The sequence below is a fragment of the Cervus elaphus genome, chromosome 26 (assembly GCF_910594005.1).
Source record: "Cervus elaphus chromosome 26, mCerEla1.1, whole genome shotgun sequence".
Classification (NCBI taxonomy): Eukaryota; Metazoa; Chordata; class Mammalia; order Artiodactyla; family Cervidae; genus Cervus; species Cervus elaphus.
In genome coordinates, this window is record NC_057840.1 from 13727504 (window position 1) to 13746999 (window position 19496).

The 19496-nt window shown below is 36.8% G+C and overlaps 1 protein-coding gene across 5 annotated transcripts in view; it reads right to left on the reverse strand.

Annotated features, from left to right (window-relative positions):
- The window catches only part of PTPRK (protein tyrosine phosphatase receptor type K), a 602016-nt gene that overhangs the window by 84029 nt on the left and 498491 nt on the right, over positions 1–19496 (reverse strand). For all 5 annotated transcript variants that reach the window (XM_043888551.1, XM_043888552.1, XM_043888550.1 and 2 more), the window contains exons 12-13: positions 13892–14165; positions 11161–11197 (exon numbers count right to left, since the gene is read on the reverse strand). In XM_043888551.1, coding sequence (XP_043744486.1) covers positions 11161–11197; positions 13892–14165 — 311 coding nt within the window. The remainder of the gene's footprint in view (positions 1–11160; positions 11198–13891; positions 14166–19496) is intronic.

Here is a 19496-nt window from a genome sequence, read left to right on the forward strand (position 1 = left end):
CACATAGTGGTCACTGCTCATTCAACAAAGATCCAATTAACTTTCGACTCTAATGCTGTTTATTAAATCAGAGCCATAATCTTTAAAGTAATCCACATTTCATTAAAAACTGAATAGAATGCATAATTTCAAATACTAAACTGATAGAGGATAAAGGATACTTGTCTATTATGGGGCAATAATCATAAACCAATGCTCTATAACACTCTGCAAATGTGTTTCAATGAGGCCAAACTGGATTTTAATCTCATTCCTACAATAGGATAAATACAGAAAAAAAAGACAGGCAGAGTTCATGTTACCATAACACTCTAATAAAACTAATGTAATCCTTTTGAAGTGGGGATTCATTCTAAAGACCTGTTTTTAATTGCTAAGAATAAAAATAATTTAATTTTCTATCATTAAGCATTTGCCTTTTTCAAAATCAAAGAATTAAAACAGGGAATCAGTACTACCCTGCTTCGTTTGCAAATATTTTCTCCCATTCTGAGGGTTATCTTTTTGTCTTGTTTATGGTTTCCTTTGCTGTGCAAAAGCTTTTAAGTTTAATTAGGTCCCATTTGTTTCCTTTTGTTTTATTTTCATTACTCTAGAAGATTATGAAAAGGAGGAGATGGGTAAAAAAAAGATCTTGCTGTGATTTATGTCAAAGAGTGTTCTGCTATGCTTTCCTCTAAGAGGGTTATAGTGTCCAGCCTTACATGTAGGTCCATTTTGAGGTTTTGTGTGTGTGTGTGTATGGTGTTAAGGAATGTTCATTCCTAATTTCATTCTTTTCACACGGAGCTGTCCAGTTTTCCCAGCACCACTCCCTGAAGAGACTGTCTTCTCACCATTGTATGTTCTAGCCTCTGTATTAGATTAGGTGACCACAGCTGCCAGGGTTTATCTCTGGGCTGTCTATCCTGTTCTATCAATCTATATTTCTGGTTTCGTTCCACTACTATGCTGTCCTGATCACTGTAGCTTTGAAATACAGTCTGAAGTCAAGGGGCCTGATTTCCTCCAGTTCCATGTTTCTTTTGCAGGATTGCTTTAGCTATTTGGGGGTTTTTGGAGTTTCCATACAAATGGTACATTTAAGTGTTATAATTCTGAGAAAATGCTCTTGGTGATTTGATAAGAAGTGCATTGAATCTGTAGATTGCTTTGGGTAGTATAATTATTTTCACAATATTGATTTTTCCAATCCAAGGACATGGTGTATCTTTCCATGTGTTTGCATCATCTTTGATTTCTTTCATCAGTATCTTATAGTTTTCTGAGCACAGATCTTTTGCCTCTCTAGGTAGGCTTATTCCTAGGTATTCTTTTTGTTGCAATGGGAAATCAGATAGCTTCCTTAATTTCTCTGATTTTTCATTGTTCGGGAGTATATAGAAATGCAAGAGATTTCTGTGTATTAATTTTATAACCTGAAACTTCACCAAATTCATTGATGAGCTGTAGTAGTTTTTCTGATGGTATTTTTAGGATTTTCTATGTGTAATGTCATGTCATTTGCAAACAGTGACAATTTTACTTCTTTTCTTTAATTTGGATTCCTTTCCTTTCTTTTTCTTCTCTGATTGCCAGGGCTAGAACTTCCAAAACCATGATGAATAAAAGTGGTAAGAGTAGACATCCTTGTCTTGTTCCTGATCTGAGAAGAAATGCTTTCAGTTTTTCACCACTGAGAATGTTGTTTATTGTAGGTCTGTCATGTACAACTTTTATTATGTTGATGTAGGGTCCCTCTATGCCCACTTTCTGAGCCAGCAGTTGTCCCCTCCCTGGGTCCGCTCTCCAAACACGACTTTCCATCACTCAGCCCCTGTCCACACCAGGAGACACAGGACTCAGGCCGCATGGGCAGGCAGCAGCACAGACTATGGGCACAGGTCTTACTTTGTCCTGCCTTTCACAGACCAGTTGCTGCATTTCCCAGCAATCCTCTTTCTGCCCTAGCTGATTTCCCCACTGTGAATGGGCTTTGCTGAGTGTGGGAACCTCTACACTTTCAGTTCCCCTCCAGGGGTGCTGGTCCCTTCCTGTTTCCTCTTTTGGTTTTTTCTTTCTTTCATCCTACCTGGTTGCATGGGCATTCTTCTTGTTCTTTTAGGTGTCTGATCTTCTGCTAGTGTTTAGCAGGTGTTCTGTGATAACTGTTCCATTTGTGGATGTATTCTTGATGTAGTTGCGAGGAGATGCAAATTCCATGTCCTCCTATTCTGCCATCTTGACTCTTCCCCAATATTCATATTTCTATTGACAGTCTGTTAAAGGCAATCCAAGCTTTTCCTGTCTTGCTCCTCGAAATTTTTCCAAGCCTCTGCCCAATTCCAAAGTCATGTCCATATTTTTAGGTAATTGTTTCAGTAAGACTCCTCTTCCAGGTACCAAAATTGTATTAGTTACTTTTTATGCTGTAACAAATTGCCATGCATTTGTGTGCTAAAAAAGCACAAATTTATTATCTATGGTTCTAGTGGTCAGAAGTCCTAAATGAATCTTGTGTACTAAGTCACTTCAATCATGTCCAATTCATTGCGACCCTATGTACTATAGCCTGCCAGGCTTCTCTGTCCATGGGATTCTCCAGGCAAAAATATTAGAGGGGTTTGCCATGCCCTCCTCCAAGGGATCGTCCTGACCTAGGAGTTAAACTTGCCTCTCTTATGTCTCTAGGATTGGCAGATGGGTTCTTGACCACTAGAGCTACCGGGGAGCCCATAAATGAATCTTACAATACTGAAATTAAGAGCTGGCAGGCCTGTGTTCCTTTTGGAGGTTCAAAGCGGGGAATTGTCTTTCTTGCTTTTTCTAGTTTCCTGAGGCCACCTGCATTCCTTGGCTCATGTTAATATTCTATATATAACAAGGTTGTGTATGCTAGCATTATTTTCAATTTTAAAAAATAGTTTATTAAAAAAATACAGTGAATGCTCTTCAAATTTCTATGTCTGCAAAATAAACTAGTAATATTCTCTTAATGGACAATTGCTAAAATTATAATAAAATAAATATAATAATAAGTAGATAAAGTTCAGTTGGCTTCTTAAAACAGATTAAAAATCATCACTGGCCAGAAACTTCCCATCAGTAACTTTGCAGTTTTTGAAAGCTTCCCATTACCTTAGAATACTTATATGGTATACATACTTACACTACATATACAATTTTTATTCTACTTTTTATAGTCTTCCCTTTTTAAACCTATTTTTCTCTTAAAGAATAAAGGTGAAAATTAATATCTGAAATAATATTAGTAACTCAAGCAAAATTTTTCTTTTTACATTTTTTCCCATTCTAATACTGCAGCATAATTTAGATGGAAGGGTAGTAAAACCTGACAAAAATACCAAGAGAACAAAGTTTTTATTCATAAAGAAATCAAATACTTCAAATTATATCTAAAGTATGTTAATAAAATAAAAATGTAGTTAAAAAAATGACTAATACATTTAAAGGCATTGAAAAGTGGAATAATTCTAGAAAACAACAACACTCATTCCAAAAAGATTGCGTTTGTATTAGATATCAGGCATGGACTTCACAAGTACAAACAGATACTGCCCTTACTCTCATAAACCTTACAGTTGATCTATGCAGGTCTTTATCCTAAGAAATTTCTGAATAATACATAATTTGGAGAATCATTAGCCTTTGACTTCACTGTAGAAATATTACATTTTTATTCTACTATAGTTTTTTGAAAGCAAAGGGATATTTTAGTTTTGCAAAGAAGTTGAAAAAATCTCCTAGCAGTTAATTTTTAGTAACTTGCTCTACATTAAAAGAAAAAAATTTACAATGATAAAGTCTTTGACAGATCACAAGGAAATACTGCTGCCTAACAGAAGTTAGTTCCAAGTTATGAGCCACTGATTTAAGCTTTACTAAAAGTGTGCTTGTTCCCTGCTTGGTTTCACTTAGATATATTTTCATTTTCCTCATGCTGTAGTCTCTTACTAATATACTTTCTTGCAATTCCCTCCCTTCTGAGTTGAAGAAAAATGAAACCTCAAATTAGACTAATTTTTGAAAACGAGGACAGATATACAATCGGCTGGAAGGGTGATGCACAGTTTTTTTCCCTTGCAAGAGAAAGGAGTATGAGCACTAGCAAGAGTACTTAGGCATTCAGAGGAAGAACAATAAAATTATTCTCACTGATTACATATTTCCAGAAGAGCTGGCAGATTTCTCAAAGATAATTCAATCCCAGGGGCCAATAAAAGCCCAACCCCATCCAGAATTTCTTACTAGCCAAACTAAAGCACCACAGTTGACCTTAGATCCCATCAGTATGTGCTCAGTTGCTCAGTTATGTTTGACTCTTTATGGCCCCCTGAACTGTAGACTGCCAGACTCCTCTGTCCATGGCATTTTCCAGGCAAGAATACTGGAGTGGAGTGCCATGTCCTACTCTAGGGGTCATCCCAACCCAGGGATCGAACCCACATCACTTGCAACTCCTGCACTGGCAGGCAGATTCTTCACATTAGCACCACCAGGGAACCCCCTCCATCAGCATAAAAGGCAGTGTAAGCAGATCTGAACATTTCTTTCTGATGCTTTACTATGTCCTTCCACATATACCTGGCAAAATATAAAGCATCTTTGTACAAGTTAAGAAACTAGGGTTAAGATTTTAGAGCCTGAGATCCAATTAAGCATATTTTTTTCTACAGACCTCACCCCTACTTTCAAATCCCCCTTCGTTGCAGCACAAGAGTGCAATTTAAGAGCTGAGATTGTTGAGATTTACTCAAGTTCATCTGTGATAAATATGGTGGGAATGAATTCAGTCAAAAAGATTCCACACACATGGCACAACCAAATGGAGCTTCTATGGTATTACTGTAACTTCTTGACAGACTTAGAGTTCTTTTTCTTCTCATGCTTGTTATTTCTGAATGCCTGATCACTTAAAAAAGCACTTTTACCCATCTGCACACTCAGAGAAAAGGGCACCAATGAAAAATTTGACAAAAGCAGCATAAGACAAAATTAAAACTATAAAGCAAATTCCTTTTTAAAAAAACTAATCTCATCCAGTAATTAGAGGAAAGATAGCAAAGGAGGGAAGAAAGAATAAAGTAAATAAAATATCACCAGAATTTATATGTTTTGTCATATATTATTAATAAAATCTATCCACACCTACACTTTTGTGACAAGTAAATTTTTCTTTTTTTTTTTTTAATTTATTTTTTCAGTGGGTTTTGTCATACATTGACATGAACCAGCAATAGATTTACACATATTCCCCATCCCGATCCCCCCTCCCACCTCCCTCTCCACCCGATTCCTCTGGGTCTTCCCAGTGCACCAGGCCCGAGCACTAAATTTTTCTTAATATTGGAATGCACGCTTAAAATGTATGATAGCACTGAAGTCATATTATTTTGAGGGATTAGCAAAGATCTATATCATCATTGTTTAACATAAATAATACTCTGAATTAATAATGATCTGATTTAGACCATTCCCGGGATGGAAACTTGCAAGAGTTAAACAAACACCTTTCACAATTACAGGTCAACTTTGGGTTTATCAAAAGAACAAATAAGCTGATACTAGATAAATGGGTGAGTGGAGATATGCATAATTGAGTGGTTGGAATTCTCTTCCCATGGCTTCTCGGAGAACCAGGTAGGTTCCTCCTTCCCAGCTCTCAGGGACTCAGTTAGGATAAATCCTACCAAAGTACCTACATCCAGGAGGCAAATGGATCCCTGATACTCTATAAAGAAACCTGAGTGCCAAAGAATCGATGCTTTTGAACTGTGGTGTTGGAGAAGGCTCTTGAGAGTCCATTGGAAAGCAAGGAGTTCCAACCAGTCCATCCTAAAGGTAATCAGTCCTGAATATTCATTGGAAGGACTGATGCTGAAGCTGAAACCCCAATACTTTGGGCACCTGATGCGAAGAGCTGATTCATTTGAAAATACCCTGATGCTGGGAAAGACTGAAGGCAGGAGGAGAAGGGGGCAACAGAGGATGAGATGGTTGGATGGCATCATCGACTCGAGAGATATGAGTTTGAGTAAACTCAAGGGAGTTGGTGATGGACAGGGAGGCCTGGCGTGCTGCAGTCCATGGGGTCACAAAGAGTTGGACATGACTGAGTGACTGAACTGAACTGAACTGATACTCTAGACTGACACCTAATAAGAGATTCCATACTTTTAAATGTCAATTTTATTTTTCACTACTATTCCTAAGGGAAAATAAAAACCAAACATCAGTTTAGATAATACCTGCTGCAAGTAGATTACCCACCACTAGTGGTTTTGATAATAAGGACATTTATTTTTTTCACATTTAAATATACAGTTTAAGGAGTTCTCACAATGGGTAGCTCAGCTCAGAGTTGTTAGGTCTCTGAGTTGGCTTGTTTTCTTTGTTGTTCTCTTCTTGTTAGCCAGTTTGGCTCTCCACTTTTTAAATATCACATCCTTGAAACATAATGCTGATGATAAGATGGGTGGGTTGGTGGTTGTCTTTGCCATCTCTCCTTCTAAAATTCAGCAAGAAAACATTTTCTTAGAAGTCCAGTGATTGATCTCAAAGTGTGATCATCTGAGTAGTAGGAGAATCAGTGTTGGCATAAGCCTGTGAGAAATGCACATTCTTGGGCCTCTCTCCAGGCCTACTGATTCAGAAACTCTGGAGCCGATGCCCAACAATCCATTTTTAGAAGCCCTCCAGGTTGTTCTGACTCAAGCTAAAGTATGTTGTTGTTGTTCAGTACTCATTCAAGTTCGACTCTTTGCGACCCCATGGACTGCAGCACGCCAGGCTTCCCTGTCCTTCACCAACTCCTGGAGCTTGCTCAAACTCATGCCCATCGAGTCAGTGATACCATCCAACCATCTCATCCTCTGTCGTCCCCTTCTTCTCCTGCCTTTAATCTTTCCCAGCATCAGGGTCTTTTCTAATGAGGTGGCTCTTCGCATCAGGTGGCCAAAGTATTGGAATTTCAGCATCAGTCCTTCCAATGAATATTCAGGATTGATCTCCTTTAGGATGGACTGGTTGGATCTGCTTGCAGTCCAAGGGACTCTCAAGAGTCTTCTCCAACACCACAAAAAAAAATAGCTGTATTTCAGTAACTTAAGAAAAGAAACCCCTTTCTCACCTTAAATGCTCTGTTCCAATAAATTTACTTACACTACACTTTTCTGTTTTATCAGATTTGATACCTTTTATTGGAATGGACAGATTTAATCAACATAAAATCCACCATAAAATTAAAAATTTAAGTTGCCAGTTTTCTTCTAGAAAACCAGAAATTCATCTGACAGAAAACTGAACGAAATATAGGTTCAAAGTGTAAATTAAATTACTTATATAAACAGATGATAATACTTTCAATTTCATATACTATTGGTCTTACTTCTTAGTTTTATTCTAGGCAATTATTTGATATCTTGATTACTCATCAACGCTTGCTTGCTTGTAGAATAATTTTATGTAAACGAGTATATGGTTCCATAAATGGTTATTTCATATTGATAACATTTTAAATGATATTATATTCTAGTGCTAGCTTAACACAGATAAAACATATTTCCAGAGAAGTACTTTTGAAAATCCATTGAGTAATTTCTATTATAATTTGTATATGATTTTCATATTTAAATCTGACCATTAAAATATCACTCACTGCATAATTTCCTTGAGAAAAAAATAAATTTATCATGGTATACATTCTTTTTGGTACCATGGCACCAGATTCTCAGCTGCTAATTTAAAAATAATTTTGTGGGCATATACCAATTTAGACCATTATATGTAATTATAAGTAAAAACACAGAAAGCAAACCGATAGCAGCAGAGATGTTTCAGTGATCCGAGAGACTTGTGCCTATACATGCTGAGTATTCAGGTTGCACAATGCTCTTCAATGGACAAGTGACTTTTTAAGGTTGCCTCCTTTTCTTAATGTACCACAGGAACCTTTCCAGAGACTCATTCTCCTTGTTGCTTTTCAAAGATTAACACTGGACTAAATTCCTTTTCACATGTTTATACTTTTGGCTTTGGATATGCTATTTTATAAATGGTATGACTTTCAAGATTTCCAGTGCAATTTATATTAAACTCTTCCACTCCATTCCTGACACATATTGTCTCAATGACTTCTTAATCTAAATGTGAGTCAGAGAGAAGGATCAATGATCCCAGCAGCAATGACCCTAGGTCCCAGAACACTTCTTTTGTCTCATAAAATATATTCATATCACTACTTTAGACATTATGATATCGATTATACATGTTTTCTCTACCAGTCAAGTAAACACCTGTTTTCTCTTTATGTGTTGCCTTTCGATGTGACTTCTGAGAAGGCAGGAAACACATGATGTTTTTTAGAATAATTTTCACAAGTCAAAATATTTTCAAAATGATTGTGCTGTTCTAGTGTATGGGCTAGTTGCTCTTGGCTTTTAAATTCTTTCACATTTCCCGAAAGAATTTCCAGTGTCCTAAGTCAGCATAGTGCACACAATTTTAAGTATATAGTTTAATAGGTTTTTGCATATATATACTAGACACCTGTGAAATATCCAATCATCCCTTGCCCAGAAGGTTCCTTCATCCCTCCCTAATCAATATGGTTATGTCATTTAGTGAGTGTATCTTCAAAATGCCCTGCTGCAAAAGTTTTAGTTTTCATACTGAAAAATTTTATATACCATAGCTGAGTATACTTGTGTGCTGTGAAACTCTGCCGGGCAGGAATAGAGACGCAGACACAGAGAACAGACTTGTGGACACAGCGGGGGAAGGAGAGAGTGGAACAAATTGAGAAAGTCGCACTGAAACATAGACATTACCATATGTAAAACAGCCAGCTAGTGGGAAGTGGCTGAATAACACAGGGAGATCAACCCGGCACTCTGTGACAACCAGAGGGGTGGGACGAGTTGGCGGGTGGCAGGGAGAGTCAAGCGGAGGGGGATACATGTATATTTATGGCTGATTCGCATGGCTGTATGGCAGAAACCAATACTACATTGTAAAGCAATTATTCTCCAATAATCATAAAAACATAGTCAGGTAAGTTAATTTTACCTTAATAGTGTGTTTTTTTTCTATGTAAAAAAATGCTAAATGATTATAGTAATTATGGTGATAAAATATCAGTTAACTCTTAACTCATACTAGGTGTGATTTAGGCATTTCATATATACACACTTCTTTAGTCTTCATAATAATAGTAAGGGGTAGGTACTCTAACATTCTTATTTTTTAGAATGAGAATTTTATTTTATTTTGTTCAACTTAAAAGAACAGTAAGAAGGGGCAAAGGCAGGATTTGAACCCATTCGTCTGGGGCCAGATTTCTTTCACTCAAGGAACAACACTGTCAGCCTGAGACGCAGAAGAAGAGCAGGGTTGGATTTCTAGGCAAAGAAGAAATCCCCATAAATGGGCCATATCTTATTACCTCTGAGTCTCTGGCAAATATTCTACGCCACATGGTAAGTCTGATTTCCATAATCTCAACTCTCCTGCAATCAAAATATCATATGGTAATGGTCATCATAATTTTATTTGTATTGAGTGAGGGACAAAATAACACTTAAGCATATATAAATGCAAATAGTTAGTTGAACAAGAAAACTTAAAATTTTAGAATCATTTATGGCTCGGGTGGTAAAGAATCAGCCTGCAATGTAGGAGATGCAGGTTCAATCCCTGGATCAGGAAGATCCCCTGGAAAATGGAATGGCTACCCACTCCAGTATTCTCACCTGGAAAATCCCATGGACAGAGGAGCCTGTTGGGCTGCAATCCAGGACTACAGAGTTGGACTGAGTGACTAACACTAATATGCAGATTTAAAAAACTTCTTGAAGGCTGATATGAGACCATTTTACATTTCTGGTTGTGTTTTAAATCTGAAAAACTTAGGACCTAAATGCCTTCTGCTATTATATTCTAAAAATTTCAATTTTAACTCTTGATACATATGCCAAGTGTTTAAAATAAATGCCTATACACTTCATACATCTATGTATGCATTCTCTTTTCCTTCATTTAAATTTGCTTTATTTTTAAAAATATCATGAGGAATCCTAGTATTTGAATTGAAAAGTGTATATTACTTTCTCTTCTGTGAAGCTTTTTTATTACTCCTCATGAGTCAAGGGAAAAGTCTTTTGTTATTGCCTTTACAAATCAAGAGTATAAAACAAACGCTTAATTGAGCAGATTGATGATTAGATGGAGAAAAATGATGAAAGGAAAGATGCCAGCAGAAACAGAATATGGCCATTCATTTTTTACTCTAAATGAATCAACTACCGCTATGAATGGGGACCTAATACTCATTCTGGCAGCAAACCACCCAGAGCCTCAGCCCTCTGTGGAGCCCCGTGTCTGCGCGGACAGCTTTCCTCATTTCTCTTCGTGGAACACACCAGGCAGCTCTCTTCTGTTGGCACAGTCACGTAACTCTTAAATGCAGGGTTATAAACACAGTGGAGTACATGAGACTTTCTCCCACTCTGAACTCCAAATACTCATTCAACGATGAAAACGCTCTCTCTTAAAGAAGCAAGATAACTAAACTATAATATGCAGTCAGGAGAAACAGCCCTGGCTGTTCCCAGACCTAATTTCTTGGCAAGACTTGGATTAAAAAATTTTTTCTTTAATAAAAAGGGAAAGAATCTTCAATTCAACTACTCTACTGATATGGACCTGTTTCCATCCTTACCCTTACATATGCCTAGACTAGCTCAGTCTTTTGTGTTTAATTGTCTACAACCAAAAGTAACAGAGGTTGTTAAATAAGGAATTTGCTGTTTCGAGCAGATATTGCTGAGGTTTTCATAATATGTTGGCTAATCAGCAGCACAAGACCTCTCAGACACTAAAATGGCAGAAACAAACCCTTCTGAAGTTTTCTAAACCCTTCTTATTGTCATAACAAGATGCCTCCAGCCAAGTACTGGAAGATGAAAAGTAGCACACCATAACTTGTTAAAGACACCCAAGTGAGTCAGAAAACTTGGCTGGCAGTTTACCTGGGCCCAACTACAGATACTCTGTAATAGAAGTGCCACATTTAATTAGCCCTGAAGCAGGGAACAAAGCTCTCTCATTTTAGAAAGTTGGCAAATGAAATTTGGGAAAAAAAAAAAAAAGCAAACCTCTTACCTTTGGTAGCAATTCGTACACACTGGGTTTTAGTTTCCTGACGGAATAAAAAAAAGTCAGTCACAAAAAAATGAAAATAGTCAGTTATAGGTAATGTTTCCTATTTCATAAACTACAACTAGTATGAAGATTAATCTGGGGTTATAAAGTAGGCTTACAAAGAATAGAATCACAGCATTAAAGACACTATTTTTTAGATGTTTTCACAGAGATTTCTAAAAAATCTAAAATAATTTAAAAAAACTAGTATTTTCTAAAGCCTTAGGTATCTCTGTTTACCTTGTTATGAAACAGGTTATCTTGCTGGGACAAACAATCCAGCATCCTATTTGAATTTACTGTACTTTTTGAATGATCATAAAGAAAAATATATTTGCAAAGCTAATATAAATCAGACCCAAATATAAATTTCATGTTCATCTCATACCTGTAGATTCAGACCAAAGCTGAATACTAGACAGTTTCGCTTTGATTCTAGCACAACTAAGGAGCTAAATGATGAAAGTCATAAAATTGCATCACAGTTACAGTATATTTCATCTGTTCTTTTTTCTTTTTTAATTTAGGTGTTAGGGATTAAATATTTCTTGGCGGGATTATGTTCTTTCTCTTGCTAGCAGATGAGATCAGAAAGTAGAAGGAGAAACGGGAAACGACAAGACATTTCAGAATTTAAAAAATCTTTTCTCTTCCTTTTGTTTTTAAATGTTGTGGGGTGGTACTAGGAGGGTGAAACACATTTCGAGGTTTGCACTTCGCTCCTCCAAAATTAAGTTCACTCAGTTTATATCCTTGAATCCAAGAGGTTGGATAAGATGTTAAAGGCGGTGAACACAACAGAGGTTATTTGTTTTTAAGATGTGTATGTAACTCCATCTTGAGTAGTTTTATAGATAGATAAACCAAGACTTCCTATACTTTCCTCTTAAGCATTTGTTATTTTTAAATTAAAGTAAAGCATTGAGGGGGAAATTAGTAATCAAAATGAAAATCTGCACTTTTATTATTTAACTGTGACCTGAAGCCTTCACAGTACACTCCAAGAGACTATTTCACAGTACCATAAAGGCTCAAAGGAATTTTGATTTCTTAAAAGCAATTGCTGTTAACTCCATCAGGATTACCAGTCTCTGTTGGTAGGAGCCATGTCAATTTTAATACTTTTTTCCAAGATAATTATGAAACATATTATTGCTATTCTGTACTTTGATTAAACCGCGTGTAGATATATTCACAATTAGAAGAGAAAATTCACATCAAATCTTTTAAAAGAGTGCCAGAGAAAATTCTTTATAAGTAACAGACATTCATTAACACTTCTCTCATACCACAGACCAAATTACAAAAGTTAATTTGGAATCTCTCACCTCTCTAAAGATGAATACCCAAACACAGAACTATGCTACTTTATACCCAGAACGGAATAAAACTTCTGTGGTTGTCTCTTTTTTGAGCAGCCCCATCACGGCAGTGGTACGGAATGATGTGTGGGTAGAAAGTAGGCAGCTGACTCCTACTTATGTAAAAATAAACTAGAAGATGAGAAGAGCATTTTTAACCATGAGCAGCCTCTGGCTTTGAAGTACATCTTAGAAGATGCTGTGACATTTTTCTTTCCATATACTGTAATCCAACCATACAAGTAAGCACAAAGATAAAGTTTTCATTCAAAAGCAGCCAGTCAACATCCTAAGTTCTCACGGTCCCTTACAGAAATGCAAATAGATTACTATGTCCTGCAATGAAATGATTTCAGGATATAATAGGACTGCTGCAATTGGATATTCCACATCATTTCCCAGGTACCCATTTCAGGGACTCAATTCCTCAAACCTGACAATTTCCTATATAGCTACAAAGTACATAAAATTGTCATTCTTCTATTGTAGAAGATTTCCATTCTCAATTTTTTTTCTATACCTCTCTGCAAAAAAAAAAAAATTAAATAAAATATGCTTTAGGAAAGGAAATCTTTCAGGAGAACAGCATGAGACATGAAAGCCTAGGTAATTTCCTTACATATGGAACCACTGGTAGTTTCTAACTTCCTGTTGTGTTTCCCTCTTCAATATTCATTTGGGAGCCGTGGCAGTGTTCAAAAACAACTGTGTCCAAAATGGGAAAAGGAGGGGCAGCCAGGGAACAGAAAACAGACTTCTCTAACCACACAGCATCCCGCCATCGCCAGGCTGCCTTCTGTTTAGGTTCTGTCAGATATACCACAGGCGCCCTATTACTTTGTAATCAGAGGATTGTTACCAGTTATTTACTATTTGGCTTGTACCCCCTGAAAACTTTATAAGGGTTTATTAGCCTGCTGTGGAACACGCTTTCTGTTTATCCTGCAGTAAATTTAATCTCCTGAAGTGTGCCGCTATTGAGCAAAAAAGACAGAACAATGCCCTATGTTTACAGGGGCTGGAGGCCCGGCAATACTACACCCATCTTTTCAAATCATTTTACTCACAATTGCTCTTGTGGGCTTTCCTGAAGAGGGCTCAAAGAGAAGCAGTTACTAGGAAACAGGAATCCTGTGTGAGATAACTGGCGTGGAGCCCCGCCCCTACAGTAGGCCCCAAACCGTGCATGCTGCTAGGAACAGAAACAACACCCCCTACACACGGAATTTTTTTTTTTTTCTTCCCCTGACAAATGTTACTGAGTATTTATAAAATTTAACTGTGGCTAATCCTCAGGGCAGTGAAAAAGCAAAATCCTGGAGGACGCTCACCTTCTCCACACTACTCATGGCTTGGAAATAGATGTTGTATCCTTTGCGTGGAGCCAACGGGGGGTTCCAAAAGCCCTGATAGGTTCTGTTATCGCCCACTGTGAATGGGGCAGGTTCTGGAAGGTTCCCTGGGGGCAGTTCGGCGGCAAAGTAGTATGGCGCACCCCCACTCATGGCATTCTGGTAGGTGACAGGAACCTGGTAGCATTCCATGGATCCGGTCTCTCTCTTGGTTCGGTGGGGGTGCAGCTCCTCCACAACAATCTGATAGGCACTGTTTGGGAAAAGAGAAGGAAGACAAAGCACGCAGTTAGAGACTCTAGATACCGAGCTTTCTCAAAACAAGGACTGGGGTGTCTCATGTCAGCATGCAACGTTTCAGTCTTTAAAGTCAGTCTTAACCTCCTGTATTCTGATTTTCAAGCTCTTTTGCAGTAAAATAGCATTTCACATGGATTCTGCTTCCCCCAACCCCAGTATAATCACTAAGGACAGGGGAAAAAAAAAAAAAAGACAAGACAAATCACCATAGAAGTCTGCACGTTTTTAAATGTTGGGAGATGAGATCCCTTAATAAGGAACCTGACATTAAGCAGAGACATAGCATACATTAAGTTTTTTGTCTGATATTTTAAAATGTTTAAAGTTAACATTTCCCTTTGAAGTCATAGTGTGGAAGGCCTGGCTCCAAGGCTCAACAAGAGTGACTGCCTCAGGGCGGGGCTGGAAGCACCAGTTTGTGGTTGTCATCGCGTTAGAGACAGGATGTGCTGACAGGCTTCTCCACCTCTTGACCTTGCCATGGCATCAACACTCGCTCAGAGCTGTGCAGATCTAAAACACAAGTGACATGCTGCAATTCGGGCACAGATGGACAGAAATCTGTCCTCGCCACTGAAATAGACTGCCTCCTTCTTCTAGAGTTGTTAATAATAAAATGTTACAAATTGTAGAAACAGATGGTATTTGGCCTATTAAAGCTCAAACCTAAAGCTTCTAATACCTTTCTTAAAAGTCTTAAAACTTTTCTCTAATAGCTAGTCTTTTATAGAGGAAAGGAGAGAAAATAATTCAACTTTAATTATCTACCTCACCACTAATTAAAATTTTAATTCAATTTCTGAAACTGATATATTAATATTTTCTCTGTAGGATAGTCTTTAGGAAAATATACATTTTTTAGGTCATGTACAAAATTTGAATGTAACGTACATCTGATAAAATGGACAATATTAATATATTGTTATTTATTTTGTATATTACATATATGATAAATTTTTTAAAAATATGTAATTTAAATTCCTGACAATTATGAGAGAAAGTACTATGGTCACATACAAATTAAAAATAAATCAGCTGTGTGTAGGGCTGTGTATTTGAATCTTGAATTTCCAAGCAAATCAGATCATTCTGTGTAGAGAAAATAGTTCCTATTCAATGCATCTCCAGCAGTAATAGAACATTTTCTTTAATGAACTTCCAAAAAATAAAGGAGAGAGAAAGAGAGAGATAAAAGTTTCATCTAAGATAAACATTAAATTTTATGCTAGTTTAGAATCGAGTATAAAATTTAACTTAATACACACTCCATCATACTTACAAACAGGACACTTGCACAGATTAAGAGAAAGGAGATTTGTAGATTAAAGATTTTATTTTCCTCCTAATTATTTAAGTTCCCATTTTCCATTAAAACTGTGCTAAGAAATAGGTAGGTTGGTATCAATCTCCTTTCCTTTAGAAATAGGACAGGAATTGTACTAATGTCAGAAATTGAGATTTGAGAAAATAACTAAAGCAGAATTCTATGTTATTTGAAATTATCCATACTGCATCATTCCCTATAACTCTGCCAAGTTGGGTCTCTAAGCTCCAAGGAATGCTACTGACAAGATACATGCTCTCTGAGGGGTATGTGGAGCAGGCACTTGTCAATTTTAAAATACAGGGAAACATAAGCATAGCCCTTGGAGAGAGAGAGAGACAGATCATAGCTGACATATGTTATGTTAGGCAAGCCTAGTCTTTTATTTTTCTGCTTATTTTCAATTTAGAATCCATATTTGTATGTTATACATCTGTATATCCTATGGATACATTCACATATGTGGATAAACTTGCATATGCACACTACTCGAATAAATCTAACGTTATAATCTTGTCCTAATGGACAATATTGATAATTACCCAACCTTGTTAATCTTTAACTTAATCTTTAAAAATAAATTCCTTGTTAATTAGCTCACATCTCTAGAAAAATCCAGAACATCTAGTGAACATTCAGTCTTAACTAATTCTATTAAACTGACACAGATTGTACAATTCAAATTAAAGAACTTCACATACGACAGCTTGTCTCTTCAGATCTATTAAGAACAAAAGCAAACTGCGGATGTTGGAGAGGAATAAGGGAAGAAAAGTATGCTCTTTGGGAAAGATCTCATTGAACTTGAGATGGAGCTCCAAACTAAAATTATAAAGTTCATTTTTAAAATAAATTTTCTTATCTTCCTTGCTCAATTTGTCTGAGTAGGCTGTTCTTTAACCATATACTCCTCATTTTTCTAAAGTTGTTTTTTCCCTGATACTTATTTATCACTACAAATTAATTAAAGGGCAGAAAGTAAAAAATAAGAAATCAAATTAAAAGTTATTTGACTGATTACATGAAATTGGCCTATGCTCTTTCATGCTTGTGGTGTCTAATTACCTAACAGTACTTAGGTCTAGCTAGATCTAAATATATGAGTTTAGTACTTTGGCAATTTTAAATATTCCAAAGCCACATGAATAATTTTATTCACTCTACCTATATTTCATATTTTCCCATTATTCTTAATTACATTTTTAAAATATTTCTATAATTAGGTTAAAATCAATATACTGATATCATGAATCTTTACTCAACATTCAAAATATGATTTCTTTATGGTAAAAAACTAAAGGTGATTTCACTATACTATACTTTAATTTTATTAAACATTGGTATGACATCATTTTTAGTGTTTTAGGAGGCAAAATAATGACTTCTTTCATACAACTTCCCTTCAGCTGTAAGACTTTAAGAAAATATACATAGGAATTTTTGCCATTAACTCAAAGCAATTATATGATAGACATGGTAGATATTCTTCCTGATTTAATGCTTAAAAATGTTGGATATGAACTCAAAGATACCTTTGCCTTCCATGGATTTTTTTTAACCCATTAGTAAGTAAACCCTCTGTGATTCTGATTAAAGTTTTAGCTTGTATGATTTCTAGGTGATACCAAGTCACAAAGTATACAATGTATACTTTCTCATTTTTTAATTGAAAATGTTTCCTTAAAGCTTTAGGAGAAATTCCCTAGCTCTAATGTTTTACAACTCCTCTAACCAACAAACCTCCCAAGATCTCATAGCCACCATTGTTCCCATTGACTGCCCCAATGCCAACATTCTGAATATCCACAGAGTAAAGGCTTAATTACCATATTTTAAAATTAATTCCATCTTGTCAAAATTATGTGATGCTCTCCCACTGTCAAAATCTGTACTCATTATACTGGGGTTAATATCTTACATTGAAAAAGCAAGAGAGTTCCAGAAAAACGTCTATTTCTGCTTTATTGACTATGCCAAAGACTTTGACTGTGTGGATCACAATAAACTGTGGAAAATTCTGAAAGAGATGGGAATACCAGACCACCTGACCCACCTCTTGAGAAACCTATATGTAGGTCAGGAAGCAACAGTTAGAACTGGACATGGAACAGACTGGTTCCAAATAGGAAAAGGAGTACGTCAAGGCTGTATATTGTCACCCTGCTTATTTAACTTATATGCTGAGAAACGCTGGGCTGGAGGAAGCACAAGCTGGAATCAAGATTGCAGGGAGAAATATCAATAACCTCAGATATGCAGATGACACCACCCTTACAGCAGAAAGTGAAGAGGAACTAAAAAACCTCTTGATGAAAGTGAAAGAGGAAAGTGAAAAAGTTGGCTTAAACCTCAACATTTAGAAAACTAAGATTATGGCATCTGGTCCCATCACTTCACAGGAAATAGATGGGGAAAGAGTGGAAACAGTGACAGACTTTATTTTTTGGGCTCCAAAATCACTGCAGTGGTGATTGCAGCCATGAAATTAAAAGACGTTTACTCCTTGGAAGTAAAGTTATGACCAACCTAGATAGCATATTAAAAAACAGAGACATTACTTTGCCAACAAATGTTCATCTCGTCAAGGCTATGGTTTTTCCAGTGGTCATGTATGGATGTGAGAGTTGGACTGTGAAGAAAGCTGAGCGCCGAAAAATTGATGGTTTTGAATTGTGGTGTTGGAGAAGACTCTTGAGAGTCCCTTGGGCTGCAAGGACATCCAACCAGTCCATCCTAAAGGAGATCAGTCCTGGGTGTTCATTGGACGGACTGATGCTGAAGCTGAAACTCCAATACTTTGGCCACCTCATGCGAAGAGCTGACTCATTGGAAAAGACCCTGATGCTGGGAGGGATTGGGGGCAGGAGGAGAAGGGGACGACAGAAGAAGAGATGGCTGGATGGCATCACCAACTCAATGAACATGAGTCTGAGTAAGCTCCAGGAGTTGGTGATGGACAGGGAGGCTTGGCGTGCTGCGATTCATGGGGTTGCAAAGAGTTGGACACGACTGAGCGACTGAACTGAACTGAACTGAACTGAATATCTTACCACATTCTTATATCTCCATCTTGTTCTCACTACTTTCAAATACACATTATCCAATTCAAACTTGTGTGACCATTGTTACCTAAACATTTGCAAAATACCATTAGAATAAACATTAAGTTAAAACAACATCTATTTGATTTTACTTGGATCATAAGACCTGTGTACTCATAAAATGGTGGAAAAGTACTATTTCCATCTTTGCTTAAATTTCAAAGCATTTTTATCTGGAATTCAATTAAGTTTTCTTGTGTGACAGTGGTGAGAAAAATCAGGTGCAATTATTTAATCTCTTTAAAATTCTGGGATGAAATGAAATATTCTGCAGATGAATGAAGATGGTAGTCATAATGTTTCAACTTGTGTATATGTGACCAACTGACCCAGGGAATAACTCTTAACATACAAGGTTTGAACCAGCTAAACCCAGTTCTATATTTTGATCTGTATTCCTGTTAAGCTATCTTGAGTGCCAAGCCACTTCAGTTCTGTCTGACTCTTTGTGACCCCAAGGACTGTAGCCCACCAGGCTCCTCTGTCCATGACATTCTCCAGGCAAGGATACTGCAGTGGGTTACCATGCCCTCCTCCAGAGGATCTTCCTGACCCAGGGATCAAACCCACATCTCTTATGCCTCCTGCATTGGCAGGTGGGTTTTGTTTTTTACCACTGGTGCCACCTGGGAAGCCCGTTAAGCTATCACTGAGCATCAAACAATTTCTTTTTCTAATATAATTGTGGGGAAAATGATGGTTTTGATGGCATTTCATGACTATGTCTTAATTATCTAACTAAAAATATATGGTACTTAATATTCTAAAATGCAAAAATAGGTTTTATCTACAAAATAAACATTTAGTTAAACCCTAGAATAGATATTTTCTTGCCAGCTTAAAATAGGCTGAGCTTATA